Below are 19,977 nucleotides of genomic sequence, written 5' to 3'. Positions count from 1 at the left end.
GCAGCTCCGCGCGCACCAGCCAGACCCCGCGCGGCAGCGGCGCGGCCGCGCGCGCACAACTGCTTCCGCAGGACTTCCTGCGACAACACGCCCACAGCCCGGGTGTGGGGCAAGCGTGGAGCAGCAGCAGGCCCGGGGGTCCGTGCCAAAGCCAGCACTACACAGTGCTCCTGTCGCCGCAGCTTCAAAGGCCCGGGCCACAGACAGCGAGCAGGCTTCTTCAGGACAGCCAGCTCCCACTGCAGCGTCGGGAGAACCAGTGCAAAGAAAATGGAAGCCTATTTCTGTCCCTGATCTGCGGTTCGGATTTTCTATTTCTCCTTTAGAATTAAAAACTTAAATAAATTTGAGGCTTGGTTTTTAGTTCTGTAGATATGCTTTGCACCGAAACACAAGTGGTCTTTAGCGCTCATTCCTTAAATACAAATGACTTTTCTTTTCACCCAACAGCAAAGTTGGTTGATATTTAAATAATGAAAGTTTTTTTGCTTGTTTGTTTGTTTTCATTTAGGTCCAACCCAAAGCCAGCTTTCCTTTTGCTGGCTTGGCACTACAAGGTCACAGAATGCCATGCCGTCAAGCCCCCGTTTGCAGCAGGATAGGTACCCAGGAAGACAAATAATTTAAGGAACACCAAAGTCCTGAGGCTTAAGAGGGGTACCCCATCCCCATGCGATTCAACAACTTCCAGCTTGAAGAGTTTGCTGATGACAGCCTTTTCACTGTTCTGGGGCCAAGAAGATGCAGTTACTTAAATTATCAATTTTTTTCTTTTTTTGAAAACAGGCTAGGAATGCTGCCATTTCTGCAGGACATAGGTTGAATGTGAATTATTGCGAAAACCAGATTTTAAAATGTCTTACATGGGAAGGCAATGATTTAATCTCGACAATGAACACAAGTAGACAGGGCTTATGAAGAAAGCAGATTGCAACAGTGCTAATGTTAAAGTCACTTAGTCTCGGGAACCCTGCGAAGACTGGAATATTCAGTAACTCAAAACCTTGCTCACACCTAAGAAATAAAGTGGAATTGCTTACCAAGCCTTAGGTCTCGGCCAAGCTGTCTGGGTACAAATCCTGATTCCTCTACTTGCTACCTGCGGTTGTCTGGGTGATTTATCCCACTTCCCTGAGAAAAGAGGATAACTCAGTTCCCTCTCTCAAAGGGAGACAATACCTGAGCAGAGGGCTCTCAGCAAATGGGACTTATCAGCATCACATGAAGCTGGTCCCTACGGGCAGACTAACCCTTGGGCAGCAGCCTTTCCCCTCTAAATCTAGCTGTCTCTGGCCTGTGGTTACTCTCACTTTTACTTAGTGATCAGTGCTAGTCAGGCATCCACGGAATCAGTTGTTGCTACATGTAGCTCATTTCTATGCAAACTATGTCCAGCCTTTGGGCAAAGTTTGCATGCCCTCTGCTCCCTGATTCTCACAAGTGAAAACACTATGACCGACACATTTAATAATGTGCTCCTTCCCATCATTAAAGGGCACCACACAGCGTGAGCAGACAGGAAACCAGTCAGGCACATGCAGTCCAGCTGGCAAATAGAGGCATCTTCTACAGCGTCCACTCCTCCTACATACAGCCTGATAAGGAACATTTTAATGGAGCCAAAACATACATTTCCTTCCTCTATTTCTGCATTTAGCAGACATGAGAGCTGGAGAGTCATGTCAGGGATTATGGAATTGCAATAAAGAGATTTCTAAGCCACCAAGATACCAGAACAGCAGGATTTTGCCTACTCACTTTCAACCAAATGCATGTGTCCCTTCAATTGTGGAAGAAAAGAGAATTTTAAAAGCCCTACTTATTAACTAGACCGTATTCTTCAGGGAAACTTTCTATTGTCACTCTTGTTTGCAAAATTTGGGTAGATAATACTTACAAATCTCTTCAAAGGATTTTTAAAGTTGCTCATAGACACGTAAGGTGACACTAAAAATGTATGTTTGGAAAATGCAATTAGGTTCCTAGGAAGCAATGGAATGTTTTGCTTTTAAGGAAGAAATAGATAAAACGATAGACCTGCAAGTAGTCAACTGTCCTAGACGAAAAGAAAAATCACTAAATTGATCCTCTCGTTGATTTTCCTTTTCTTGTTTCCATGGCCATACAGATATGGAAATGAACAATAAGAGCAAGCCTTAATAATTTTCCAGAGCTCTTTAAAGTCATGTATAAATGCTTAACAGATTCACATATTAAGCCAAAGGGACTTCCCAATCTCAGATAAAAGAAAGTTTTTTGGGTTTTAAAAAAAAAAAAGCTAGAGAGAAGGCCAAGGAAACGGTCTTAAAAAAAAAAAAAAAACTTCAAAATTGTTTCTTGGCTTTAAAGATTAAATTAAAAGTGATTAGTAAAAATCAAACATTCAAAGAAGTCTCAGACAATCTTGTTCCAACATGAGAAATGTCTCAGCAGCTATTATTCAGTTATCACTTTATTGGCCATCTCTCAAGCAGACACAGATATTAAAAAGCACAAAGGAGGCTCAATACTCTTTTTCTCCCATAACCTGGACTTCCCAAAAGTGGTATTACCTACAGTTCTGCTCAGCTCCCCACAAGTCCAATTCATCGATCTTCTTGCTAGATCCACTCAGGGTAAATCTGCGTCCCCTTAGCATTGAGCATTGGATGGCTTACAGGTAATTTTCTTCTAGAAGTCAATATAGTAGTCACTGTCCTCAAGCATCACACACAACGTCTGGGCTAAAGATTCAACTCATGTAAGTTAAAGCTGCACATTTTTGACTCATGACCTTCAGGCCTAACACTGTTATTCTTTATCTTCTAAAGGCACATCATTCCACACTTTGTGGCTTTGATTGCTTTGTAATGCCTCAAATACAATATTGGTAAAGGACAACAGGGCAGTATGGGTTTTCATTTTCTCTTGTTTTCAAATGCAGTTAGGCCTCCTTCTGCCTCAGATTCACTGTTGCTGCCATGCTTGGTTAAATGGCACTAATCAAAAAAAGGCAGAATATGAAAGCACACACAAAAATGCAGCATGTTAATTTGCAACCAGCCCTATTACACTTTAGGAAAAAATACATTTGGGCAAACTTAAAGATCTGTCAAGTAAGTATAAAACATCAAAGAATCCTTTTCTTCTCTGAAACCTGATGACCTAAATTCACTATCTTCTCAACCAGTAGAAGTTCTAGACTCTGAAGTCAAAGCATTCTTCCCTCACGTGCCAATTTAATATAATACTTTTGAGAAGCTACTGTAGTCAAGGTAGCAAGGCAATGCAAATGTTCAAGGCATCACTAAGACAACAAAAATAAACTGGGTATACTCTTGCTCTGAACAAACGTGCAAAGACAACTGAATTTTGGTATAAGGGATCCTAGAGTCACAAATAAGTAGGAACAATCACGAAAATCCAAATAGGTGGAAATGGGAAAGTGTAGGAGGAAGTCTATCCTTTGTGAACAAACAAGGTATAAGCAGTCTCTACTGTTGAGATTGAAGGGAATGCATTCCAGAGTAGAGGAACATGAACAAAGGTGGGCTTGGGAATGTTCTGGGACTAAGTACTCCTTTGAGGACAGTGCACATGGTGGAGCACAGATTGATAACCATGATAAACAGGTTGCTAAACAAGTACCCACGGGATTTGAAGACAATGATACCAGAGTTTGGAAACCGCATTAGGTCAACTGCTGAAGGCACTGGACTTACTCCATTCAGATCAAAAGCTGCAAGTATATAATCCTCAAGGAAAAGTGAAGCGATTATAAGGCAAGACAAACACAGCAGAGAACCTGTGTGGCAGAGATGCAGTGCCCTGGAAACCAAGCCAAGAGAAACTCCAGAGAATGGTTGGCAGCAAGCATCCAGTTCATGAAGACGTGTAGTCAGATGGAAAGACCATTGGACCAGGCTGCCATGAGGCTGCTGCTATCTGCAGTACAGTAATGTCCACAAACAGAAGGCTCTGGCCACATTTCACTGAGTTGAGAAAGAGAGATGTGCATGAGGAAAATCAAAACCTCTTTTTCTGATTCTGCTTTCAGTATTGCCCCACTCTGAGGTTATTTTTATCTATAAGTAGGTTTATCTTTTATCTGAAAAGGAAAACAGATCCCATAGCTAGAAACATGCTTATGAGTAGATCTCAAAGAGCAAAGCTTTGCCTTTGTGCCATACCAAGTAGATGTTATCTAGCTGTAATAAACAAAACGTAGTCTGTTGATTTACCTTTTACTTTTTTTTAAGCTGTCAATATTTGTCAATTGTTACCCAAAATCAGCCCAGTGATAAAATTCTAATCTATCTCTCAACTTTGGTAGCCATAGATTAACATAGATTATCGAATAGGAACTGCACTTTTGCTAGATTCTGAGAATGATCCATAAGCCACTGCAGCTGTATGATAATCTAAGTGAGCAGAATATAGTGCCACTTAACCACCTTATATAAAACATCAGTGTAGTCTTTGTTCACAAACATATGTTAGGAAAAAGGTATAAAAATAGTTTAAATATAGTTGAGAAGAGGTTTACTAGAAGTTAATGAACATATTAGTGTATTTGTCAGTCAGGTAGAATAAAACAATGTGCTTTGAATTACCAGGAAAGCAAATTCCTTTAGTAAGTGGGAAAAAAAATGAAATATAAAATTTTACCTTGTTTAATCTTATGTAGAGTGGCCATTTTAAAAGACAACCAAAAAAGGACATTATGATAAAGAAAACCCAGAGAAAGGCCACTTTAAATGTATTTGATCTGTCATGCCAAGAGCGCATGTTAAAATTCCAACTTTATGGAGGGGTGGGGAAGGAGGACAAATCTCAAGTGGAAAACTAAATCCCCTAATATCAGAAAGAACACTGTTAAGAAAGACCAGGAAAAGGCAGAAATAGAAAGTATTTGCTACCATTCTAACAGGTATACACTGGTTATTAAGCTACAATTCAAAGTTGCGGTTAAAAAAAAAAATCGACTATATAAAGAGACATTAGCCAGATTAGCCAGAAAAAGAAAGGAAAAAAGTCCTCGATAGTCCTGTTTTCACAATGGAAGTTTTCATCCTCCTGCCGGGTTGTATGTTCAATAAAGCAAGAAAAGGCTCTTATGTGGGATGATCTGCATAATAGTTAAAATTATTCCTTAACCATTTTAGAATTGCTTTTTAATGTTAAAGATGACCCCATTATTCTCTGATTTAATTGATTATTTCTGATTGAATGTGATTATTTTCCAGAAGGAAAGTGTTTCATTTTAAATTAACTTTTAATTTATAGAGGGTTTTAACCTCTGAACAAAACATTAAAGAAACAAAACAACCGAATTTTAAAAATAAAGACTGAAAAGATACAAACAAAGGAAACTACAGGTAAATAAAAATCAAAACAACAGGTATGTTTGCCTTGCACCTCAAAATGCGGTGAGTTCTAACACAGCCTCTGGGCCACCCAGACCATTTCTGGAGTCTGACACACCTTCTGCTTCCCAGAGTCACTTCTGGAGTTGTCTTCGGAAAGCGTGTGGGGAACAGCCAGCATCTTTTTTGTATGGTGCCCACCACAATGCTTCCAGACGCGGAAAAATGTAAATCGTAATTTTTACGTATGGAGGTAGTTGCAATAATCTTTAGAATAGACAATGTGAGTGTTAGTATTGAGAGATTACAAACAACAAGAAGTTTAAGTAAAATATCTCAGAGTTATAAGAAAACAGATTTTTTCCAGCCTTTCCAATGTAAAAAAGTAAATGACTAAAATTAACTTCACTACAATGAGTTAAAAAAAAAAAGTTCACTTATTCATATTTTACACAGGGGTCAGGGACAGAAAAGGAATGTCGAGAAATTCTAAAAGAAAATTAAAGGCACTAAATTTCTATTTTAAGGGTCTTCCATTTTCACTACATTTAAGCTGAAATGAATCATTCAAAAGACAAGATTCATAAAAAAAAATTATTTTTAAATAACTGAGAATCCTTTATTATTCTTTTGTTAATTTGTTTTTATAAATGCTGAGGAGTCTTATGCAAAATGCCACAAATGGTTTCTCAACCATGTTTTAATAACTAATTGCACATTTCAGGCCTGATCTCACAGATGCTGTCTCTATTTTTCAACCTACCAAGGGGCTTTGGATATTATGAATAAAGAAAACTCCAGTTTCTTAGAAGATAGAAAATCCTTAATTCAAATCAACTGCTTTTTCTTTAACTGGGTTTCTATACAGATAAATGTTGGAGGTATTTTAAGCTACAGGAAGAAGAAATATATAACATACCTTATTATTATTAATGGCTATCTTATAACCGATTTTAGTGTCCAATGGATTTTACATATGTTAATACAAGAATACTTGTATTGCTCATAAGTCTAAAAGAATCATCATGCCTAGATATTATGCAGTGATGTTTTAACCTTCCAGGAATAACTTCTAGACTAAACATTTAATTTCCATATCTTCATGAGGTATTGATAAGAGAAATACTGTGACTGTGTCAACTAATATATTATTTAACCACAAATTCCCCACAGCATACTAATAACTGCTATTTTAATTGTATTCACAAACCCACTTACAAAAGGGAAAATAAGGATTAATGATGCTGAAATATTAAGCAGATTTCCTCAACAAACACCAAAATCGCCTAATGTTTTATATAGAAACAAGAATGGTGACCAAACACTAGTTCTGGTTTAGTCCTTTATCTATCTAAGCAGCTGTGTCTTGGGAAAGTCATTCCATCCTATTTTTCCCTTTTGTAAAAAATAAGAAGATTCTGCTTAGTCAGGATAATGCCAAAACACTGGAGACATCTTCCTCTTACCACTCAAAAGAAAATTTGACCACATGGTCATTTTTGGTAACTTTCGAACCAAATCAAAACAAAGAAACTAAATGAGTAACATTTTTAGGTCTGATCATTCAGGACAAGTTTAGCCATTGAGAAGTGGTTCACTGGCCAGGATCTACTTTTCCACAACTGTTACAAGACTCTGAAGTCTAGATCACATTCCACAGGTAGGTGCGAAGCAGAACATTATACACACATGCACACACGAGAACATTATACACACATGCACACATGAGGGAACGTGTCCACTTGCAAAGTAGCTGAGGGCCAGGTTTTACAGCAAAAGCACATGCACAAGCGACTTCATTCTCCCTACATCTGATCTCACTCAGCTAGCTGCCTCAATTTATTCACCTGTTTATTTCCATCTGTGCGTGGCTTTATGAATGTATGGTAATGAAATAAAATGTATACATCATTGGGCTCAAAATGCTTGCTAATATTTTTTATCTACTTATCTTTTTGTAAGAAAAGATTATTTCAACATGTGTGCTTGTGCAAATAAATCCCAATTTCTCCTAAATTAGGAAAGGAAGAAGAGCTCTGTGGAATTTTTTTATTCTTCGTTTTTTATTTAAAGGTGCTGCAAATTAAATATAAACACATTTTTCTGGCTATTCCATTATAGTACAAATAGCTAATTTTTTAAAAAGTTAACACACCCAAAGAACATATTAGACATAATTGGAAATCATCACATTATCCTAATTCCATAACACCATCTTGATTACAGTGGACCAAAAGTTTTGGCAAAATGTTTGCTGACATCACAGAAACTAAACAAGGAGGTGGTTTTAGTTGTGTCCACGTTTCTACCAGTGAAGACAACAAAATTTTGTTAACTACACTCCACCAAGAGTAGAAATAATGTCCCACACTCACTCACCTCTTACCCGTGTTCCTCCCATATTAATTCACTTTCAGTGAAAAGCATAGGTGATCTGTTAGAGATACTAAGTTTGCAACTTACTGTCAATTTCCTTAGGATATGATGTGTATGATCCAATGAAATAAAAATGTTTTTAAATACTCCTTTAAATGAATATATAGCACTATTACTTCTTTATGGTAGCAGTCTTTTTATAATGTAAGGTTTCCAATCACTTTAAGCAAAGCGATTTGTAAAAATATTAATAATAAAATAAAATGCAGCCCAAACGAGGGGAAGTCTCTTTATACTAAAACAGCCTTACATTAAAATATATCAGGTTAAAGTTGCCACTCCATATGCAGATACAATTTTAATCCTGGTTCATTGACAGTAATTTGTGTTTTCTTATTACTTTTGAAAATTCCACAGAACTATTTTAAACTGATTTTAAAGCTGGTTAAAATAGTTTTTCTTTTAATCATGTTTTGATTGCCTGAGACACAAATGAGAAACTGACATATTACTTTTATAGAGTTCATAATTTTTGCAATTAACATCAAAGAATAAATATGATTTTCAAACACTGTTTTTGTTTTTTTTTTTTTTTAAAGTGAAAATGACATAAGAAGGGATCTCTCTGGTGAAACTATCTTATCACAGAAGGTTTGGCAGAAGAGCTAAAAATCACTATCCATTTCTTACACATCAAGAGTTTCTGAAAAGAGCACCAAAGGGAAATAAGAATACAAAATGAATGTAAAATTAATTTGAATTTTATGGGAAACAACAAAGGTAATTAAAAAAAAAACTAAAAGGATTAAATATGTCCTCTTCTTTCTGAAAAGCTTTAAAAAACTAAACTAAAATTACAAAATCAATGAACTTCAAGCAATCCAAGCAAATTTGGAAAATATTTCCCTAAAATAGCCAATCCAGAATGCAGAATGTCAATTTGGAAATGATAAGAGCATATTTCATTTAAAAATTCGAAAACTTTTTAAAGACAAAAATTCAAGTTAGCATCCTAGTGATTAATTCAGGGACTGTTTAGCCAAGAACAACTCTCGGCATTTAAAACATAAAACTGTCAGTTTCCTCTGCTTGGAGACAAAACATACAAAAAGCAAACACTCACTGCTATATTTTCCTAGACATGAAAGGCAGAACTAACTTTTATTAAAAGGTGATCCCTCTGAATATTCCTACCTATTATTATATTATGCCGTATTTACTAAAAATCAGTTACAAAGTCCAGACCTCAGTAACATCCTCAGGAGATGGCTGCTATTCTAATGTATATATATTACTCCCTAGGTCTTGATGGAAATAGAATTATTTATTCAACTTCATCAGAGCTTAACACACGACTATGTTAAGCAGGCTGTGCTGGGTGTTACTGAATATAAGTTACCAAAAAGAACAAATAAAACTCTTTACTAAAGACCTGGAAAAGCTGATAACCCAATACTTGGCATATATTTCTGGTAAGTCTTAGAGTAAAGTGATGGTGAGTATTATTTAAATGCTCTCTTCCTGAATTAAGATATATTCATTTCAAACAGCATCTGTAATCAAATAGTCAAATTCATATTTATAAACTTGGAATACAGAGTTTGGTGGAAGCACTGAGTAACTGAAATTGACTTAATCTTTTTGCCAGAAATATGTCACAGTGAGTGCTTACAATTGTTTCAAAATTACACCACAACTTTATTCAATTTCATTCAATGCATGTCCTCATAGAAATGGAATGGCAAAGACCTTCTCAACAACAAATAATAAAATCAAATTAGAATTTTATAGTATATAAGCGTCTTCCTTTTCTTATACCATTTCTCCCACCCAAAAAATAAGTATTATAATGAAGTGTAGGTAAAAATCCTACAGCCAGCACATTTTTGCTGTGAAAGGAGAAACCCTTACTACTCCAAAAACTGAAATATTAGATCCCAAGGAGGGATGGGAAAAAAAAAAAATGGTGATAAAACCTGACCAGAATAATCCAGAGGAAGCATGCTTGATCTCAGCATAATTTTCTTTAGCATCCTGAAATGAGCGGCATCACACTGCCCGTGATCTCTGCTTACTCTTCTGAACACCATCCAGAGGGGTTCCAAAAAGGAAAAATCCTAGTTGTGCTTTCAAATGCCAAATTAATTTACAGGCCTTCCACTCCTGACGGAAAACAGCACAGTAGCACACCAGAAGCTAGAGATGCTTTCTGTCACGCAAGGCAGAACTGATGAATGTGACCCCAACACAGTTTATCTCAAATTCCCAAGTACCACAGGCAAAGAGGTCAAAGTTTTCTATGTCAAAAATATAGAACCAAGTAAAGCCATACATACACGCTATAGTTCCTGAAGTTAAAATGCACTGTATAGTATCCGAGTTCCCCTTCTGTTCAAAAAGATATAAGTATGTATCTTAACATATATACCTCAACAAATATATAGCATGTTGACATACATATCTATATCTTTCTAAGAAGCCAAAAATGGGGAACACAAAAAGAAGAGAAACCTGTTTACACTAATATTTACTTTCTATTCTCCATTCACAATAATTATTGGTCTCGTTTTAAGTTTTCTTATTGGCGACGATACATCAAATTATTCAGCAAGTGAGAAAAGCATATATAACCATAATTAAATGTTAATAAGAATATATTGAACCATTCTGGAATCAAAAATTACATGGCAGGTGTGTACACAGTGTACACAAATATGTTTAATATTAAAGAGCTAAGTGTCTGACAGTGAATGTGTAAGATCACGGACACATGTTTATACCTGAAAGTGTACAAATTATGACTTTTATTATGGACCTAAAATCTTCTGAAAGAAGCTTCCTTAAGCTGATTAAAGGACCGAATTTAAATAACCAAGGTGCTCTTGCAACAACAAAAATCATCTTAAGAATGGGGTATTCAAAAATAGAATAAACAGTGATGGGATAAGGAGCAAAATAGTTTTTAATAATTGAGGGGTAGATGACAGCGAATTTCTCATAGTCATTTACCACACCTTACTTACATCAATGAATATAATGCAAATTCATTCTAAATACACTGAAGAAGTATCTTTTTGCACATAAATTGAAAAACAAAAGATTTGTTTGCAAGTTACAGAAATTAACATATCACTCATTGCTTGATTGTGTGATTGCCTGCATGGGCCAACTGAACCTAAGTTATTTTCCAAAACTTACCTAATATCGTAGAATTGAGGAGCAAAATATGCATAACCTCGAAGAAGAGTAATTTTCCAGTAATAAATTCAAGGCAGTCTTAAACAATCACATAGTTTTCTTTGAAGTTTACAAATCAATTAATGAGCATAAAAATTTAGCATCCAAATACAAAAATGTCAATTTTAAAGCTCTCAAAGGTATGCCTAGAAATAATTACTAAACAAGTATCAAGCATTCAAAAATTAGTTTACTGAGAAAATGTTACAGCATGATCCTTGAGTAAAATTAATATATACATGACCAATCTTTCATCAGGTAAGCGGTATTTTTAAAAATTAAATTGAAGTACATTCTCTTTCAAAATTATTAACTGCATTAAAAACTAAAGCAGAAACAAATGCCAAAATCTCTTTTAGGAACCATTTTAAATTTGGAACTGCTTAATACTACTGAGAGGAAAACAGACCGATGTTTTTTATTTCTACATCTTTCAGTGCTAAAGATGATGTGTGGATAATGACATCACAGAGAAGTCACAAGCAGAAGTTGGTTTTTAATTTGTTGCCAATCTTGCTCTCATTTCAAAACCAAAATTATAATTAAATTAACCCTCAAATAGGTGTTGGGATGCATTAAGTAATTAAAATGCATAGTACAAAGACTAAAATCATTTCAAAAAAAAGATGTAACATGTTAAAGTTCTACGCAGTACCTGCCATACAAAAACATTCTATATGAAACATTCATACTTGAACACACAAGTATGAAGTCACAAATTCATGCTGCACTTGTGGGTAGCTCAGAGAGAAATAAAGCTAACACCAGATTAGTAATGCTTGATCCCTCTGCACATGAAGTGTATCATGTAATAGAGAAATTAGATTCTGCAAACTAACTTTTGCCATCTATATTTACACTATTTATAGATGTATTTGATCTCAGATGTAATACATGCTTCTATATGCAGAAACTGAAATCGTGCTTTACAAGAATTTGCTGAAAGCCATATTGTAGAATGTAATCAAGAAGCACATGTTATATTATAAATGTTTGTTGATTTCTGAGTTATATAAATTCTGTACAAATTCAACAAGCAATAAAGGCTGTGAGGCAAATTCTTTTTATCTTTTTTTTTTCTACAGTTAAAATATACCAAATGTTTAAACAGCAATTGCAGTGTTAAGCCTGGTTGTAATACTCAATTTAATAATATATTAGATTTTTTTTAAAGCTTGGGACACAGCATTTAAGAATATGATTGTTTATTTTTTTTATAGTACGATACTACTGACTGTCATGAGTAAAAGTAATCAGCAGATAAAGCAATTATAAATGCAAGCAAGAGAACCATCCTCTCTTCAAATAATGGAAAATAGAAACAGAAAATAAACTATGGACACTTGTACATTTCCTCCTAACACTTTCTACTTTAGAAGGCTTAAATAGCTGACAATGAGTCATTTGTTTATTCAAGTGTTAAATAAATTGAATATATAAGTTAACTTCTGACTTACTTAAAAGTATTTGGAACATTTTCCAGAGTCTATTTTAACTGTGTCAATTACCTAGATACCAAAGTTGTTGTATTGTGTTGCTTGATGAAATAGGACATACAGCAACTCTCAGAACCAGTATTACAAGCCTGGCAAATAGCATCACATTTGGGTGACGCACAGAATCCATCACCCTAGGGAAAAACGCATTGGGTCACAGTACGGAGTCTTTACATGTTCCATATTATTTCTACATAACGTTTTGAGATAATAGAATTGTAAACTATGAAGTGCTATCCCATAAAAAGACATACTCAGAAATAGCACTGTCACCTAACTGCTCCTCAAGAGAAATGGAACTTTTAAAAAATTATCTTCATAAGAACTTCTTAAAATATACCAAAAGGTGACATTTTATTTATAGTTTGGCATTTTTAAAATTTCTTAGTAAAGCCAGAGTGGTTATTAACTATTAGGATAACGATGGCTTCTTTACATTTCACACCATCATGATTTCAAACTTGCAGACTTTATAAAATAGGTCATGTGTTTCATAAAATATTCTTATTTGAAAAATAGAATTAACAGCTTCACTGCATATTCGCGTCCACCATCAAGTTGCACCTCAGTTTTATCAGTCCACATGCATCACAAACCTAAAACACACCTATCATCACATACATACATGTGAGCAACAATTTAACACAGTAAGTTAGCATGGTTGCTTCGAACATTTTCAGGCATGAATTTCACTGCTAGATTTCCTCTCCTCTTACAGGAATCCCACTGCTAACCACAAAATTATACAAATCAAATTGTTACCTTTGTTCCAACAATAATGCAGCTCATTATTTAACAGAAAGTATCATCCTTAATACTCAGGAACCAAAATAGTGGTAGATTCTTGGAGCAGAAGTGGTGTGGAATGGTTTGAGGCAAAACCGAAACATATTGTTTAAGTAAATCTTAAGGGGAGGGGATCATATGTGCAATTGATGGATTTTTTTTTTTTTTTTGTATCATCTTCCACCAAGTCTCTCCAGCCCCTCCCCACCACTGAACAGTAAACAAATCTCTGATATTAAGGGACTGCTCCGCTAATCAACTCTCTCTGCCTTCAGTTTCTTTCTTGCTAAACGTTTTTATTGTTCCCTCAGTTTTGAAAACACCAACATGCATTAAAACAAAAAATGCAATGACATGAGATAACCCTTTTCTTGAAATTTATGTTAGAAGATTTTGTAAAGAAATAAAATAAATCTAGACTCAAATAGAAGACACTCCCCATACGGTGATGCAGAAAACTTACAACTTAGTTACTGAAGTTTTTCCCCTTCAAAACATTCTTAAGTCAAGGAATAGTTAGCAAAGAAAGAATGAGAAATGAAGTCTTAGCTCTCATAAGGAGAGTAAAGTTAAGCAAAATTGTCCATTTCTAGCAGATAGCACTTCAATACCCTGAATACGCAAGTGCTTTTTAAAATTATAAATGCCTTAAGAGACATTTTAAGATACTTGTGTGATACTTAACTCTCAGTACGTATTTTTTTTTCTTTCTTAAATGTGCTCTGGATAAAGACAAAATAAAAACCTCTCAGAGCAAATTTGGAGTTAAAGCATAAGTCCAAGACAAGTAACCATAAGATTTAAACGTTACCCACGATACACGCTAGAAATATCACCAGAAATGCGGGTACTCAGTTCTGGACCACCAAGTTGGGTGGAGGTTCCCCCATTCTGGGTGGAGTGTCTTTCCCTACGGAAGGAAAAACTAGCACAAATCTTTTTGCCCTCTGAAAAGAATTTTCCTCCTTGCCAGCTTCTGAAGTTACCCTGATGTCAATCAACATCACCAAGACAGATGCCTCTTAACTAGAGAAAGTCCTGTGTGTCTCATCAAGATCAGAAGAGAAAATCACTATCTAAAAAAAAAAAAAAAAAAAAAAAAAAAACTAAACTAAACTAAAAGTGCTGTGTGATAAACTAGGGTTAAAATTATCTAAATTTTGAGTGGAAGAAGCCGCCAGTAGAAACAAAACTGATCCTTAAAATTAACACTTTCTGCCTAAAAATATATCTTTGTAAAGTTCCATCTATTTTCCTTCCTCTGCACATAAAAATGATTAATGTCATAATTAAACTTCCACATTTTAGGCTCTTGCTAACAGGTGTAGCATTCTTTATATAAACATATTCATCGACCTGTCGCCATTGATAATCTTAATTAATTTATCTCAAATGAAACAAAAACAACAGTTTTTTTCGTCCTAAATAAGAAAAAAATAACTCAATACAAAAACCCACTCTCCCCAAAACCCAAAAACTGTTTAAGTTACGGTAACCTGAAATGCACCAGCCATCACAGAGAGCGATTGGAGAGATCCAGCAATGCTCAGCAGGAAAGATTTTTAATAACAGATTGAAAAACAAGAATAAAAATAACTGCATCAACAGAGCTTTTCTTCCTCAGGCCACAAGCCCGTTCTTACTTGAACTTTTTTTTTTTTTTTTAAAATGGCATTTTGGCCACTAAAACCAATCCAGAACATTATTAAAAGTTAAAAGCTACCAATTACTTCTGTCTGTTCTTTTAAAGCAAAGTTTGGCATTACGTCAGTTGGTTTAAAGAAAACAAGAAAGAGAGAAAGAGTAGGAGAGAAAGTTTCCTGCTTGTATAAACTAAACCACCAGGGAAGGTGTCTAGCCACTTGTAAAGTATTTACTGCAGGTTTTTAAAGAGCTAGAAACTTTTTTAAATTAAAAGCTTTCTTTTTTTTTTTTTGATATATTTAATAAAACATACCTAAGAACAGAAAGCGCATCCCAAATGTCTTTTTTGGAGTGTTTTGATGCTATCTGTATTTCAATTATAGTTTTGAATTAGAAAGTGATTTCCATTGATGCTTCAAATTTGAAGTACACAGATAGTTTCATATTTGTTTCTTGCTACTTGAATTTTGCTCTTGGAAAGAAAAAAAGAGGGCTGACAAAAAGTCGTTATCGCTACTGTAATAGCTACCGTACCTGCATTGACCAGTCAAACGCCTTCATCTAAAAAACTCTTAATAATTCCAACAATTTTCATCTATAGAACCTTCAGCATTTTCAAGGATGAGATCAAGGCCAAAGATCTCATTCTAACTTACATCAAAGTTCTACATTACTATGCCAATCAGACAGAGAACCAAACCAGGGACCAGTGAATTCATTCCCACAGATCTGAAAGCCACTGAGCGATAGGACATATTAAATATAATAACATATTAAAGACATTATTTATAAAGGCCGTATATAATTAATAGAATAGTCTCTACAAGTAAATGGCTTAAGACCCACTTACATGGAGGATAAATTTTTTAAAGTGGTTATTCTTACAGCACTGTGTGCTACTGAACAACAGTAAAAAATACTTGGCATTTTGGCAGATTTACTTTAGTCCACTAGTTAAAGCTTTTAGGCAATAAATAATTTTGGTAATTATAAAGATTCTGTTCAATTTTTATCAGTGCAAATAATTGCAAAGTATGTTAGGTTTCTCTATACATGACAATTACAAGCACCCTTAGAGAATGAGATTAAGTTTCTACTGGTTGATGTCTACAGCATTTCTTTCATATTATATCTAAGGGACACCCTACAATTCCCTAAATCATTATTAATATCATAATAAAGAATTAACTTTTTCCCGTATGGTGACATCAAAAGATGAATGTAGTTATCAAACAGATAGACAATCAGAGTAAAACCAGTCTAAATCTGCTGTCATTAAATTCCCCAGATTCAGTAAAGAAGAAATAACAAATGAATAACAAAATTCAGAATTAGTTACCAATAGAGTTACTAGTCACAAGAAGCAAAAGGGGGAGAGAAAGAAACATCTGTTACCTGAAAACTTGACCAAGGATGAACAAGAAAAAGAAAGTCCACAAAATGGACCTGTTTTTATCAAATTGATTGTAACTTGTGAGCTGCGATATTTGGGGCAGAACTGTCTGAGTTTATAGTTTTCTACGCCTGCCAAAAACAGATGCAGACTGCCACACTAACTGTCCTGCAGAACCTAAATTAAGCAAAAGCAAATAGCAAGTGGAAAGTTGTCAGTCTGTTGAATGAATGGCTTCATTTTACACACTAGAAAATATCTTAATAAGAATATGCTTTACGTGCTGCCGTCATTTTAAGTGCATCACTTATTACAAAAATAGTAATTCTCCCTTTAAATCATTTATAAACACCTGCCTATAACTTTGTTAAGATCTATTTTGTTTTACAGACACAATAGCAGTGTTTTTACATTACTGTTTGCCTACAGAAGGAACACTGAAGTAAAAAATAATAATCTGCACAGGTTGTGTGTAATAATTAAAAAAAAAAAAAACACTAAAAGCCAGTTATCAATGTTTATGCCAATTTCAAATTCAAAATAAAGGGATTGCTCGAAAACAATTTACAAGTCCTTCAAAACTTTCAATACTATTTATTTACTTCAACAGGAAGGTAAAACAAAAGTTTATAAAAACATAACACCCTTTGGCATTGTTAATAGAAATATGCAGAACACTAATTGTAGTCTATTCTCTGTCACTACACACACACACAAATAATGATAATGATGGTGACGGAAACATTACTGAAATACTACAATCTTAAAAAGCAGCTTTTATACTGATGCCTTCATTTCCCTGTTTTGAAGCTGTTCTTTATGAATGAAGATTTCCTTGCGTGTATTAGAAAGACCTACGCTGCGGAAATCAGAGTAAAGTCAGGAGTGGTATGTGACCTAAAAGAAAAGTAAAAATAATACTGAAAATATGGCAGAGACATGTACAATTCACCTATGATTAGCCCACTGATCTGAATGCTAACTTAATTTTAAGTATGTATGGAGAAAATGTTATTAAATTATTTAAAACATTTAATCATCAGACTGCTGAGCTTGAAAATCAACTCAGTCTACATAGCTACCAGGCACTTTTCACCTTATCTTAATGTTAGTTTTGAGACAAAGGACAAAAATCTAAATGAGCAGCAGAGACCTTCACAGCGTCTAGAATTCAAAGCAGTGATAAACTTTTGTGCAAGAAACTCACCACGCTCCACCATTTAGTTGGAGAGTATCATAGTTATTATTTGTAGAAAGGTACCCTACTCACATACATACTAACATATAATAGATCAGGAAGCCGTAAACATCAGCTCGTCGGTGGTAAATAATACTTTGCCAACGGAATATTAATGAAGCTTCGGAATGTCTCCCATTTAGAAAAATCAAGTCATATGTTGGCATTAAACTTTACTTCCCCCTCGAATTTTATTTTCAAATTATTAGTATGCAGAAATAATCGTCGAACTTTAGCACATTTGTGGCCCTGTACACTTAACTGAATCTAGAGATGTTTTCATCCAAGGGTATAGCTTTAAAAGGAAGTTATGAAATCTGAGGAGAGATAGGCTCTAAGAACGATGTTTGACTTGTTAAGATTAAGCACGTCATTAATAAACTTTCACTTAAAGGTAAAAAAAAAAAATCCTAAAAACGTTGGTATCATTTCCAGGCTGTTCTGTCAGCATCATAACTTACATGGAACTCTACATCTACACATATAAAAACCTGTACTTATTCGCAACCCTGACCTATTTGGGGAAAGAAAAAAGATCCACCCCATTTCAGAGCTGGTCTGCCTTTTACGTTAAGCGGCGGAATAGCTAGGAAAAACTTTCTAAGCAAATGAGCAGTATGTTAGAAACTTCTCAACAGTGAGTTCAGAAACTTTCATTCTCATTTTGTCCACGTCAAGAACTGGCTGCCCGCATTACTTTCCTTTGCTGCCCCTTGCATTTTTAACTCTGGCAGCCTTTTCGAAATGATCAACTTTTCCCAAAGCCAAAGGAAAGGAAGAAGATGCCAGCAAGATCCATAGGTTTAAACTTAAGAGCTGGGGAACTTCACAGACTGACTGACTGGAAGCTTCCTATTTTATTTCTGCTTTGAACAATCAAGTTGTAGTCCAAAACCAGGCCTAGATTTATCATTTCTTTGTAATTTTGTCCCAGGCCCTAACTGTATTTTCCCTTTGTACTTAATGCTCTCAGGCCCTTTCCTGTCCACCTGGTGCGCGCACAGAAAAGTTGAATGGACCTACAAAAGTTCAATGACACGGCCTAAGTTGTCTGCGATTTAACTTCCCCGCTAAGCTTCTCCCTTCACTTACCTCACTTAAAACTCTAGCCGTGGTTTTCCAAAATAGGGTAAGGAGGAATATTCTATCATTATTTTGATTCCTCATTAAGACTCATTGCTCTTACTCAAAAAAACTTTCACAGGATCAAGTCAGAGGCCTAAAAGATATGGTGAGGCAAAGCAAGTCCTCAAATTTAATGAGTCCAAGATTCCCAGTCCTCCTTGCCCTCTCAACTTCAATTGCTTTAGAGTCTCGGTGCCATAAAACAGTTACCGACTTCCCTGGGGGAGAGGGGGAAACTGCCACCATCTCTGGCAGGTACTAACAAAAAGCTTGCCCACTCACAAAAACAGCGTTTGCACTTCAAACAGCTCTTCACTGGGTCTCACCCTCAAATTATCCCCGGGGTCCTAGAATTCTGCAGTTATCTGAAGGGACAGTAGTGGTGTCTGCCTTGGCCTTTCAAAGATGCGTTTCTCTGGGACCCAAACAGGAACTAGCGAGAAGGCGAAACGCCTGTCCACTTGCAAGTCCCCCGCCGTCAGGCATTTAATCACCGGCCAGTGTCCGCTGACCCGCGACACATGGCGCATCATCCGCACCGCGGAGGAAGTCAGCCCCTTCCTCAGCCCTACGGAAGCGCCCGGGCAGCCAGGCCCTGCCACATGGCACGGACAGGGCACAGACCCTCTGGCCAGTCTGCCCAGAGCGGCGCAGCGGCGGGTGCACCCAGGGGATGCGACACCCTCCTTCGCCAGCCCAGCTGGGCCTTTAAGGGGAAAAAAAGTTTGAAGCCTGGCTTTGCAAACTCTTCAAAGCCAACGCCAGTCCGGTGCTCTGTTCCCTCTTCGGGCAGCCCAAGAAGGCCCCTCTCTGCGACCCTCCCGACCCCTCCAAGTTCGCCCAACTTACTACTCTGCATGCTGGTGCCTAGGCTGCTCCCCGCTTGTCAGGAGCCCCAGAAAACTTGCAGCGGCTGCGGCGGCAGCGGCTGCGGCCCCTCGGGTCCAACCACCTTCAGCTCCTCCGCTGCGCCCGGTAGGAGAGAATTAAAATCAGCCAGAAGGAGACAGCGAGGGGGAGTGGGGCTGCGAGGGGGAGGGGGCACCGGCCTGAAACTTCTTTTTTTGGCAAATGGGGATTTGTTTTTCCTCCTCCCCGGCGGCTGAACTTGACCCTCCTGACTCCAGAGGCTACTGCAGTTTGAAGTCTCTCCTTTCTGAGGCTCAGACGCCTCAGACCCACCAAAAGGAGGAGAGGAAGGGGGGAAAAGAGAGCAGAAGAGAAGAAAGAAAGAAAGAAATCACACGCGCAAAAAGGAAGAAAGAAAATGCATGTGAAACCCGAGAAGCCTGAGCTTGGCTTTCTGCACACTCTCCTCTGCCTTTTTTTTTTTTTTTT

General features: G+C 36.4%; 1 protein-coding gene across 1 annotated transcript in view; it reads right to left on the bottom strand.

Moving 5' to 3' along the window:
• Positions 1–19,831, bottom strand: part of TRPS1 (trichorhinophalangeal syndrome I) — a 238,541-nt gene extending 218,710 nt beyond the window's left edge. Inside the window, exon 1 of the mRNA XM_004679631.2 lies at positions 19,489–19,831. Within this exon, the coding sequence (XP_004679688.1) occupies positions 19,489–19,498 (10 nt within the window). The 5' untranslated portion in view covers positions 19,499–19,831. The remainder of the gene's footprint in view (positions 1–19,488) is intronic.
• Between the last annotated feature and the right edge of the window lie 146 nt (positions 19,832–19,977).

Source organism: Condylura cristata, unplaced genomic scaffold (genome assembly GCF_000260355.1).
Source record: "Condylura cristata isolate star-nosed mole 26May11 unplaced genomic scaffold, ConCri1.0 scaffold00009, whole genome shotgun sequence".
Classification (NCBI taxonomy): domain Eukaryota; kingdom Metazoa; phylum Chordata; class Mammalia; order Eulipotyphla; family Talpidae; genus Condylura; species Condylura cristata.
This window is presented reverse-complemented; position numbering and strand designations above follow the sequence as displayed.